Consider the following 12368-nt stretch of genomic DNA (forward strand, 5'->3'; position numbering starts at 1 on the left):
CAGAAAATGAGGATTAGAAAATACTAGGTTCTTTAATAATTGTTAGGAAAAGTGGTAAACTCTACTTAACATCAAATTGAATATCCATCTTCCATAGAATATAAAAATTATTTATATTTTTTTTTAGATATTTAATTTATTACATATTTAAGGATTTAATTTACAAATAAATAATTTACTATCATAATCACGATTTCCAACAATACTACTGTCATATGCTAAGAAATAATTTTTCGAAGAATTTGGATATAGTGAACTTCTGTTTTATAGTAGACTGGGTTCTTAAACAGTTTACTATTCAAGGGTCCAATTTTACTTCCATATGCTTTTATGTTTTTATTCTTTAAAATATCAAAAATCTTATAGCCTAAGAAAAACCTTTTAATTGTCTTGGAATTTTATTTAAAGAAAAATAAGAGATGGAAAAATACAAAGTTAGGTTGGAACCTGGAAAAATCTTTCAGCAAACCTAGAAACTAAACAACCTATTTCAAATTGGACTATAGCACTAAATAGCCAATAAGGTTCAAAGTAAATAAGTTCAACATCTGTTTTTATTTTTTTGTTTTTAAAATTCTGTAGTAACATTGTTGAATTTTTGAATTTATTGAAATTAGAGTACTGATTTGTGTTATGTTTTTATGATTCTTTCTGTCGCAAAAAAATTAATGAGGGAAAATCAGATCTGCATTTTATAATAGTCCCGCAGTGGACTTATCGTTAAAACTCAGAAGCATCATTGGCTGCGGTCAGTGTGCGGGTGGGTGACTACTTGGATCAGTCTGTGTAGGGACCGAGGGTGTGCGGTATGGGTCCTCGTTAGATATTGATTTTATATATAATTTATATTTGTGTCAAACCCTTTACCTAGGGAAATAAAATAGATTTTACAAAATTTAATATTAGACATATTTGCTATTTAAAAGTGAGTTTGAATAAAAAAAATATAATATTTCTAAAGAAATATTGTTTTGTATAGCAATAATATAATCTTGAAATTTTCTCGAAAACCAGTTAGGGAATTTTAATTCTATAACTGAATAAGAACCTTGAATATATTTTAAGTATAAAATCTCCATTTCTGTGTCTTTGTATTATTTTTTACATTAACAGCAGAATCAATAATTTTTCACTCTGCATTCAAACAAACGTTTCTACGCTAGAATTTGGAAACAACAGTATTTAAAAAGCAGGCTCAAATATTTTTAGTATCTTTTTCTTCCTAATTTTTAACATATAATATTTTATACATTGTGTGTAAAACATTTTATACCATCCATAATAATTTTATAATCAACTTTAAGAATATTTTATTAATTTTTGTTCCTTGACATTAATTGTATGTGTACTCATCCATATATGTCTTGACAGAGCTCATAGGTTTCAGGTTCATAAGTATAAGTTAAAATAAAATGAAGCAAAGTATACTTTCTATAAGAGTAATTTCTTAATAGTTTGTTGAAAAATGTTGCAATAGATTTAAATAATGCATCTAGAAACTTATATTTTTATTCATTCTTCGAAATAAGGAAACATGTATGCAAAAAAAGTCTATCATTAAGGTGTTAAAAGTGCTGTAGTCACACAAACATATTAATGCTTCTGTACATTTCATTAAATCATTATTTATTAACTATTAAAAAAATTGTTATCTTGTTAATAATTTTTTTAATATTAGTGAAATGTTTCATTGCTTTAAATGTATATATTTTCTAATAGTTTTCTTTAATTTTAGACGAAATTTGGTGTTCCTGCTTCTCAGGCAGCTATTTGTAACATTGCAGAATGTAGAAGCTTAGTCAAAACTTTAGTATGCGCAGTGAAAACAGTTACTTGGGGAATAACGGCTTGCAAGTTTTCTGGCGGTACGCTTTATTTACACCTTCCTAAAAAATTTTGTTTTAGTATGACTATAGACATATCCATAACCTAAATTAAATGTTGTAAAATGCGATTTTTTTTTACTTGCAAAGTATCTATATTATATTTGATTTTTCTGTTATAATGACATATCCTTTAACATTTAAATATTGTACGAAATATATTTATCAATGGTAGTGAACTAAATAAAAAAATTTAAAGCAAATAAAATTTTTATAAAACTTTTACCATTACTTTAGAGCACTACTATTTCTTTATATGAGCTTTAATCTATCAATTTAAATTATTTATATGAAATGGTGAAAAATTCTTGGAATTCTAATTTATTAAACTCATTACCTTTAACACCACTAGGAGAAATGTATTCTAAAACTATAGAGATTTTATAGTAGTTCAAAGGTATGTATTGAGGTTTAAAAACATTAACCATAGTCATGAAAAAATATTTATTCAAAGTACCTAGATTTTTATCATAAATATTTTAATTATTTCTTTTCTTGCAAGTTTTATTATCTGGTGTAGCGTAGCTACCACTAGAGTTATTCAATTCCAATTCACTTGTATATAAGACATGTTAACTTGATTCTATCTGGAGGTACCTTTAGATAGATAACAGTTGACACTGTCAGTAGCTTATCCCCACACTGTATTGAGTTTTAAATTAATTATAATACAAAAATGATGACCGCAATCAATGAACTCAAGGTCAGTCTTCTAGTGTTAAAGGTCTTTGTCAGACAGAAAAAGGATTTCATGTAAACGTCAGAGAATTATATAAATGTAATTTCTGTATTTATATTAAATATCAGATCAATATTTTGGAATATCTTTTTTATTATTCATTAAAAAAATAATTATGATCAAATTAGTTAAGGTGAAAGTAATTAAGGTTCTGTTGAATATAATTACCTTCAGTAGCAAGTCAGTTTTTGCTACAATTAAATAAAATTAAGCAAAAATTATACCAAAATATTTTTTAGTTATTTAATAAATGGGGAAATTGTGTTCAAAATAATTATCCTTTATTTAACAATAAAGAAAGTATTCTTTTCCTATGTGAAAATGACCCGAATAAGGTACTGCCTGGAATGTTATTTTTTCCTACTTATCTCTTAGATAGTAAAAATAAACAGAATTTAAAATGTGGTGATGCTAATAACTATAAATTTCTCTGCGCTTAGTCCACTTGTTTCCCTATCTGTTTTTGGTACAGTTCTTAAAGTGTTTCGGAAACTCAGAGATAGTTTTTTTTTAGCAATTAAATAGATATAAATTATTTTTAAGTATCACATTTTAAGGTATATATGCATATATACCTTTAAAGGTATGTGGCATATAGCCTTTTTATGTTTTTAAGTTCAGGGGTGTCTGTGCTCCGGGGAAACCCCAGAATTGCAGGGATTTTGAACTTCGATACCCGGAAATTCCGGGGATCGTCGTTCAAAAGGAAGTAGGAATAATAATGAATTATTTATTTTGATCTGGGTAATTTTGTTTGCTTTGAAAGCAGAAAACGCAAGGTCAGTGTGTGTGGTGAAAACTTTTCCTTTCTTTCTCCAAAGGCAGTGATAATGCGTGAAAAGGGGGAGAAAACTTCTTTTTTGTTCTTTCCCTATTTCGAGTTATGACTCATTCCCTCGGTTCTCGGACATTCTCTTCTGGATTCTTTTCGGCAAGTAGGCAGGGCAGAAAAAAAGGGAGAGACTTCGTTTGACCAGATGTGCGATCACGTGACTCTGGGTTCAAAGGTCTTATCTCTCCTGGCGTGGCGCCAAAAGGTAGAGAAGGGGGATTTTTCGCCGTATTAGCTATTTGTCATTGATCACTTCTCAACTTTTTTTTCTCCGTTGTGTAAAATTTTCGTTTCATTTATTGATGCAGGTGTAAATTTTTCGTTTCGTTTATTGAAATATTTTTTTATTTATGTACGCAAGAGAATTTCACTACGAAATTTCTCGATATAAATAGTGATATTATACAATTAGAAGAAGGTGTCCGGAATGCATTTAGGTGGAATTGGATTGAACGGAGAGATGGTAATGGGGATACCATCAGCACATGGTGCAAGAAAATAAATGTTGCTGGACAAACATATTGTGTTTTTTGTAACTCACTGCTGAAGTAAGGTGGGGAAGGATTCAAGGCTTTCACAAATCATTCTAAAACTGTGACGCACATAAAATATTCAAAGTGCATTAGACATTCAATGACTTTAAGTAATTATGCTAATTTAAAAGATACTGATGACTTACTGGAGACTGATGCTCGGCCATTGGATATAGTGACAAGTAAAACACGCCAAGAGGTATTAATAACTTCGTTTATCGCCGAGAATTCTCTTTCTTTCAATGTAGCTCCCAATTTAATTGAACTCTGCAAACAGTTGAGCCGCGATCAGACGGCACTAAACTCGTTGGGTATGTCCAGGACTACTGCATGTTATAAGATGAAATATGGGCTCGCAAAAACTATTAAGGAAAATTTCATTAAAACTTTAAAGGAGACTCCATTTTCTCTCAATTTGGATGAAAGTACTAGCAATGCTCAAGAAAGTATACTGGCAATATTGGTGCAGTTTTATGACAACTATCAAAATGAAGTTGTAGTTCATCATTTTGCATCTCTAAAGATAGAATCTTGCAATTCAGAAGCTGTTTTTAAAGCAGTTGTTAATACTATTGAAGATAATAATATTCCATGGGCAAACTTAATTAGTGTATTAATGGACTCATGTAACACCATGCGTGGAAAAAAAGGGTGTTGAAACCAGACTACGATCAAACCAAGCACCCCACTTATTAGATATTGATGGTGACACATGTCACACAGCTAATAACTGTGCAAAAAAATTTTCTTCGTGTTTTGATAGATACTAAGAAGATATGTTTGATGACATCTATTTTGATATGAAAAGCTGCAGTAAAAGAGAAATTTTTTTCAAAATCTATGAATCCCTTGCCATTAAAAAACTTAAGCCCTTGAAGAGACCAGACCATAGGTGGGTGTACATTTTATGTGTTTTAGAAAGAATCAAAGATCTGTGGGATGCTCTTTTTGCATTTTATTTTCACTACTTGGATAAAACTGAAGGCCATATCACACATAGCGAAAATTCGTTCAATTCAACCATCAACTCAACCCCAACTTCGACTTTCTGTTCAACAACCATCTGAAACAGTTGAACTATGGTTGCCATACGGTTGAAAAGAGTTGATCATTGATAAACGAATGATTTCTTTCTTTTTAGGCGATTTAGCGCTTTATACATAATATATTTTTAAAATATATTTTTAGATTATTCTTTACCTTTATTCATATAGTGCTTGTTTCAAATTATTCAAATAAATTACCTTTAAGTTTTTCATATATTTAATAACATAATATAGCTTTTTGTAACTTACATTTACTATGTATATTTTACAACGGAGAAAACAAAATCTAATATAAAAGTAAAAATAAACAGTAAGGACAAAATTTAGGAGTTTGATAATTTTTTGCACCAAATTAATGCAATTAATTTTTTTAATGTTGACTTTTAAGTTTTTGAAAAATTATTAAAATAGTTTTTTAAGAGTTCGATAAGTATTATTATATACACTCCTCAAAAGTGAAATTGCAACACCAAGAAATAATGCACGTAGCGTCATGCAAATTTCAGGAGCGATAGTAGTGAAATGGATATGCAAATGATTAAAAAAACAGACTAATAAAATCATTATAAAGCAATTTATTCAATATCTAATGTGGCCACCTCGGGCAGCTATACAGGCCTCAATCCGGCGAGGCATGCTATCAATGACTCCATTAATGGTTGCCTGAGGTAACCTTTGCCAAGCCACATCCACTGCTGTGCATAGATCATCGATGGTTAGCGCCATTGGTCCCCTGTTCATGCCACGTCCAATGAGATCCCATAGGTGTTCTATGGGATTCAGATCTGGAGAGGCTGCCGGCCAGGGAAGGATGTCAAATCCAGTCAGGCTGTTAAGAGTTCGTCGTGCGACATGTGGCATGGCATTGTCTTGCTGGAATACCGTGTTGGTTGCGCCCTGCAACAAGGGCAGAACATCAGGCTACACAACTTGTGTGACGTAGCGGTCCGCTGTCAAACTGCCGTGAATGTGTACCAGGGGCGTTCTGCGATCAAACATTATGCCACCCCATACCATGATGCTCGGTGTAGGACCGTTGTGACTCTCAGCGTAATGAGCTGGTTCGTAGCGTTCTCTGGGTCGCCGCCATACCCGTCGACAGCCGTCATATCTCCACAAACAGAAACGAGATTCATCCGTGAGCAATACCCGATGCCATTGGATGGTCCAGGTACGATGACGATGACACCACGCCGGGCGTCTAGCCCTGTGAAAAACGGTCAACGGTATCCCTGTTGCTAGTACCCGTGCACGTAACTGTACTTCATGCAATCTGTTGCGCATGGTTTGGGTGGACACAGATCCGCCTGCTCCTGAAGGCAACCGGCTTCGGATGGCACGTGCCGTGGAGAAAGGGTCTCGAATAGTGAACTGGCGAATACGCCGGTCTGTGCGCTCTGACGTGCACCTGTGCGCACCACTTCCTCTTCGGCGTGCACGTAGACCTTCCTGAATCCATCGTGTGACACAACGTTGGATGGTACTCACGTTGTGCCCAACACGAGTTGCTATTGCGCGCAGTGACAAACCAAGTTCACGGAGTTCGATTATACGGTCACGTTACCCGGTCGTTAACTGATGGTATTGAGCTCGCCGATGTCTCAAAGGCATTTTCTACGCTTTTTCGAAAGTCGCAAATGCTACGCAAAACCTCAGATGCCGTTTATGAGAAGGGAAAGTTGCTGGCCTTTATAGCCCGAATATGCGTACCACGTGATCAGATGCGTGCGCAAATTTAATCATTTGCATATCCATCTCACTACTATCGCTCCTGAAATTTGCATGACGCTACGTGCATTATTTCTTGGTGTTGCAATTTCACTTTTGAGGAGTGTATATGTTTAGTGAAATACTCTAGTTTGAAAAAAATTGTGCTATTTATAGAAAATTAAAAGTTTATGTGAAACTGAATTTTAAAAAAAAGAAAGCTATTAAACGGTGTTAACTTGTTAAAGATTCATCATGAATAAACACAAACTATTTAAAAATTAGGAAAAACAAGAACTGATAAAAGTGATCAATTTATTCCGAAAGAAATGTAAAAGCAGCTTCGATTAATTTTTTATGAGCTCTTAAATAATATTTCCTGCGGTGGCGGATGTTACATTCCAAATGTTTTCTTCAAGAGTTCAATAGATGTGCTCTCCATTTCGATGCTCCATTTAAAAGTTTCCCCAATGGGAGCTTGTTCAAAATTTTGACTCATCTTTGCTGCAATACGAGTAAACAATTTTATTAAGAAAGGTGAAGCAAGTCTATTTAAGGCAACAGACAATAAGGAACAGTCTTTAAAAATAAAATAATACCAACCAATTAATTCTGTCAGCATATTGTTACGGTATAAGTAAGTTTTTTATTATCAGTAAAAGCTGAAATAAATTTTTAATGGTCTTCCATGTTTTTATAATAAGATTAATAGAAAGTGAATTTAAAATTATGTATAATTACAAGGAGTATCAGTTACTTGTCCCATTTTTTCAAATATTTAACCTTAAGAAAAAGACTTCATTTTTAGATAAATAATTTTAACTTTATCTTTAATTTCAAAAAATAAATTAATCTATTAAATTATGAAAAAAGCAGATATAAAAAGTACCTACATATTTGTATATTTAAAGTTAAACGTGTGTTAATATTTTTTTATTAAAAATATTACATTGAAAAAACCTTTTAAGTACTTTAACGGGTAAGAAAATATTTTCAACTTCCTTCATAATTTATTCAAAACCAGCTTATTAATAATATAAAGCATGCAACTGCATTTGAAAAATAGATCGTTACAGACTATGTTATTTAAATTTCCATCTAATTTAATTTCATTAAATATTACTTTTTGAAAAAACCCGCTTAAAGTTTTTAATAGCAATATAAAATTACCGATTCAAGTTTCTTCAACTTTATAAATATTAAAAACTTAATCATATAAAGCATGCAAATCTATTTGACAAACTTACGCTACAAAATAAATTACATAAAATTAAACGTGAATCAATAAGTTTTAATAAAAAAAATTTTTTTTTTAATAAAACCCACTTAGCATCCCAAGTGGGTTTTTTTCTAGGTGTTGAACCCTTGTTGAACCCACTTGTTGAACCCTGATAGAAAGTGCAAAGTAATTGAAAAAAAAAAAAAAAAAATTTTATTCCGCGAATACTGACAAATATACAGTTTAAAAATAAAATAATACAAAGAAATTAATTCTGTCAGCATATTTTTTAGGTATGAGTAAGTTTTCAGAAAAGTTTCTTTTTGTAACGCAATTTTTTCCTTTGTAAAAAAATATTCAAAATCACTGAATTCAGTACCAATTCTAGAATAATTGCTGGTATAATCTTATCGGAACTATAGAAAGAGCAAAGTAATTGAAAAAAAAAAACTATATTTTAATTCGGCGAATGCTAACAAATATACAGTTATGTACGAAAAAGATTAAATGCAATTCATAAAATTTGTTTATCATTTAAAGTAATGTCAAAATATAAAACAAAACTACTTTTATGTACTTGCAAAATTTACTTCAGATTGGCGAATTTGGCATTGAAAATCATACTTTTAATTCACGGTTAAAAACATAACACATTTATAACATAAACTTCTTTAATGGATAGAAACAGATTTATACTTCTTATAAAATAACTTTAAAATCAATACTCATTTAAAAACTCACCTGAATTAATATATAACAAATTAGATACGCTGCTTCGTTACATAAACTTTGCCGCCATATTGTTTTGACTTGTGCTATCCCATAGCCCCATGCGGTTGCTGCCACCTGATTGGTTGAATTGTGAAGTTGCTTCAACACTTTCGAACAGATGTGAAAGAGTTGAACAGCATTTGATCCAACTCGGATAAGTATAGCACACCTATGTTTTCGGACGGGGTTGTCTTCAGAGTTGAAGTTGGGGTGGAGTTGAAGGTTGAATTGAATGTGTGATATGGCCTTGATAAAGGGGATTATTTTTCTTATGTTGAAACTCTATACAATAAAAGAAATATTTCTGCAGCTCAGAAAAAAATTGTTGAAGGGGTGTATTCTTGCTTGCATTCCCAACAACTCACAAAGGATACTTTAGCTCGGAAAAAAAAGAATACTAAATGGGTTATTTGTTATGCAAAACAAAACTTTATTGCATATGGCATTATATTCAGCAGTATTACCAGAGTTCAACACATATATTAAATTATTTGAAACAAAAAAACCAATGCTTCATTTAATACATTCCAGTATTTATAAATTGATGACAAAATGTTTCTCTTTTTTTATGAAGCCAGAAAAATAGAGTGCACATCTTATAATGATTTATTAAAGGTTGATGTCACAAATCCAGAATTCCATCTACCTAGCAAAGTAATATTTACTGGTGCAGAAGCTTCCACTCTCCTGAAGAAATTATCAAAAAATCATCCAATAGCAAAAGAATTCTAAATTTTTCTGATGAAAGCTTATACTAATACAGCACAGCATATGAAACAGAAATTACCCCTTAAAAATTCATATCTAATTAGTTTTACAGCATTAGATCCAGAGCTAAGAGGTAAAACCCGTACAATATTAGCTTTTGAAAAATTATCATCTTTTATGTCCCATATTTTTAGTGATAATGAAAAGTCAAAAGTAGAAGCTGAAATAAGGTTATACCAGAGTGATATTGATATCACCAAAGAAATGCTCTACACATCTGATGAAAGTGGAAATCAAGTCAAGTGTACAATTGATAAATATTGGTCTAAAGTTTTTAATTTAAAAGATGATTTCACAAATGATTATAAGTATCCTACATTGGCTAAATTGGTCAAAGCCTGCCTTAGCTGCTTCCATGGCCCATTAGTGGAAAGTGCATTCAACTTAATGGATTCACTTGTCACTGACTATAGAACCTCTCTTAAGATTGATTCCCTAGATGCAGTGCAGACTATTAAATATGATTTAATGGCTTCTAAAGAAACCTCATGTGAAAAATATGGCTCAAAAGATCCAATGACTTATCCAATTCACAAAAATCTCTTACTGAATATGAACAGAAGTTGGAAAACATATCAAGAGGACTTAAAAACATGTATTTCAGATGAGTCACCTATAAAAGTCTCTGAAAAACCTTCTACATTAGCAGAAAAGCAAACTGCTTCTACCTCTGCATGTGCAGTTCTCGAGGAAATTGCTTCAACTCTAAATGAGGAAAATAAAAGTCAACCTTCCTGCAATTATGAAGTTCACCACAAAAGAAAGACAAGCCCACAAACATCAGAAAATAAAAAAAAGCAGCAGAAATTAGATAATTTTTTACCTGAATTAATTCATTCAGGTAATTTAAAATATTTATATAAAATGTAGTAGTTTATATGTTTGAAAATTTATGGTTAATAATTTTGCAAAAAAAGTAATTCATTGAACTTTTATAATTAGGTCATTCAATACTTCATAATTGTAATTTTTCATTTCTCCCCCCCCCTTCTCGAAGCTCCAAAATGTGGGTAGTAAGTCTGCAAAAGTTTCAGGGGATTTTTTGGGGTCCCACAAACACCCCTGTAAGTTTGACTTAAATTTCTTTTCTTCTTGTGTCCAGAAGTTATTAAGCTGTTAAATTTATTAAATTTATTCAGAGAATATTTTAATAAAGTAAATACAATTGTAACTTTTCTTGGGATGCCTTCTTTTTAAAGTTAAGCATAATTTTAGATTCAGATATTTAACATTTTGCATTACATCACAAATTTTTATGAATTATTTGACTTTTTGAAACAACAAATAAGTGTTGATGAATTTTTTTCTTAATTTTCCTATTAATTTTATTATCAATACATAAAATACGTATTAAACTTTCAAATTGCATGGCATTTTCATAAGCAGTAATTTATTTATATCTTAATTTATAGGCATATTTAAACTTTCCATTTTATATACGATTTCAGAGAAATATTTTTTGGTGAAATTTTAAGCTAGCTTATATTCCGTGTGATGTGAATTAATTTAATATCAGAAACAGTGCTTAAAATAGATTTTTTTTTTAAATTAAATATTTTTTTCAAGTGATTTTTATGGCTTTTTTTTTAATTTTATGGTTCTGTTTATCATGAAATGCATGTTATGTTTAACAGAATTGTTTCTTAATTTCTTATAATTTTTTTTTTAAATTTCAAGTTGATTTTTAATATTTAAGAAACAAAATTATTCTCATTGATGAGTATAAACCTTTACATGTAATTTTCTTTATATTTTTAGGCTATATTTGGCTTATTTTAATGCTTTAGAAGATTAATATTAATTTTAATACTATGCTATAATATTAATACTATAGTATTTCAAACTGTTTGACATATTCCTCAAAGTACATGCTTTATTGGAATTGCATTAAAGCATAGTTTATCAAAACTTTTTAAACAAATTATTTTAAAAAAGTAGTTTTTTAATTTTTGTTAATTACACTGAAAAAAATATGGTCAGAATCATCCCTTTTTCTATATTAATACCATTAAAATTGCATGTCTCTATGATTTTATCAAAATCTCTCTTTGACTAGTTTTTTCCCCCTTTATTTTTGCTGTTCGCTGTTGTAGCCCTAAAAAATGCAGCATATAACTAGTGGCATACTTTCTTAATCTTTTTGCAACTTTTTTTGTGCTATGTTGCAATGCTTCTGCAGTCACCATAGGCTGTAAGTATAAAATTTGATAGTAAGATATTCCTCTGGTAAAAATTATGTAGTTTTCAAAATTATAAAAGAGTTTCTAAGATTACATTCTTCTTAAAGAAAAAGTGAATGTTGTTCGTATTTCTTCTATCATGCTATCCTCATAAAATTTGAGTTATTTCTTCTTTTATCATTATAAAAATTTAAAAAAAAAAAAAAAACTGCATTATTTTTTGTGTTTCATGCTATTTCTTTACAAATTAAATACTATTTTTGCCTGAATATTTGACTAACCATCACTATTTTTTTAATAGGTGTTCCCTGTCAAATTATACATTTAATTTTGTTCCTTTATTTAAATTGTTTCAGATTCAAACACTAATCCAAGTAAGCAGTACCAACCTAAAGAAACCTATTAGATTGATCAAGTATGCCCAACGAACTTTGGATATTTATAAGTTAACAGTCCCTACTCCTGGACAAGCTGTTCAGCAGTGACCAATGATGTAAGTATTGTGTCAATTTGAATGCTGCTCTTATTTTAAATTAATTTTTCTCCCATAACATTTAGACCATCAATAGTTCTGCTCATAGAATAACCTCATTCTTACTTATTATCTTGTCTTATTACTTATGTGCTTTTATTTATTTTAATTTTATTATTATTGTTATTATTATTATATTTTTTGGTACTTTTTCATTT

The 12368-nt window shown here is 30.4% G+C and overlaps 1 protein-coding gene and 1 pseudogene across 2 annotated transcripts in view; both read left to right on the forward strand.

Moving 5' to 3' along the window:
* The window catches only part of LOC147817028 (transcription-associated protein 1-like), a 46153-nt gene that overhangs the window by 22399 nt on the left and 11386 nt on the right, over positions 1-12368 (forward strand). Inside the window, exons 7-8 of the mRNA XM_087153977.1 lie at positions 1736-1865; positions 12035-12171. Of these exons, the coding sequence (XP_087010103.1) occupies positions 12167-12171 (5 nt within the window). The 5' untranslated portion in view covers positions 1736-1865; positions 12035-12166. The remainder of the gene's footprint in view (positions 1-1735; positions 1866-12034; positions 12172-12368) is intronic.
* On the forward strand, positions 7217-12013 carry LOC139425999 (uncharacterized; annotated as a pseudogene). The gene is made up of 2 exons (XR_015429956.1): positions 7217-10339; positions 10441-12013. The product of XR_015429956.1 is annotated as an uncharacterized LOC139425999 (transcript).

This window comes from Parasteatoda tepidariorum, chromosome 1 (assembly GCF_982258835.1).
Source record: "Parasteatoda tepidariorum strain Cologne lab strain chromosome 1, Ptep-v5.0, whole genome shotgun sequence".
Classification (NCBI taxonomy): domain Eukaryota; kingdom Metazoa; phylum Arthropoda; class Arachnida; order Araneae; family Theridiidae; genus Parasteatoda; species Parasteatoda tepidariorum.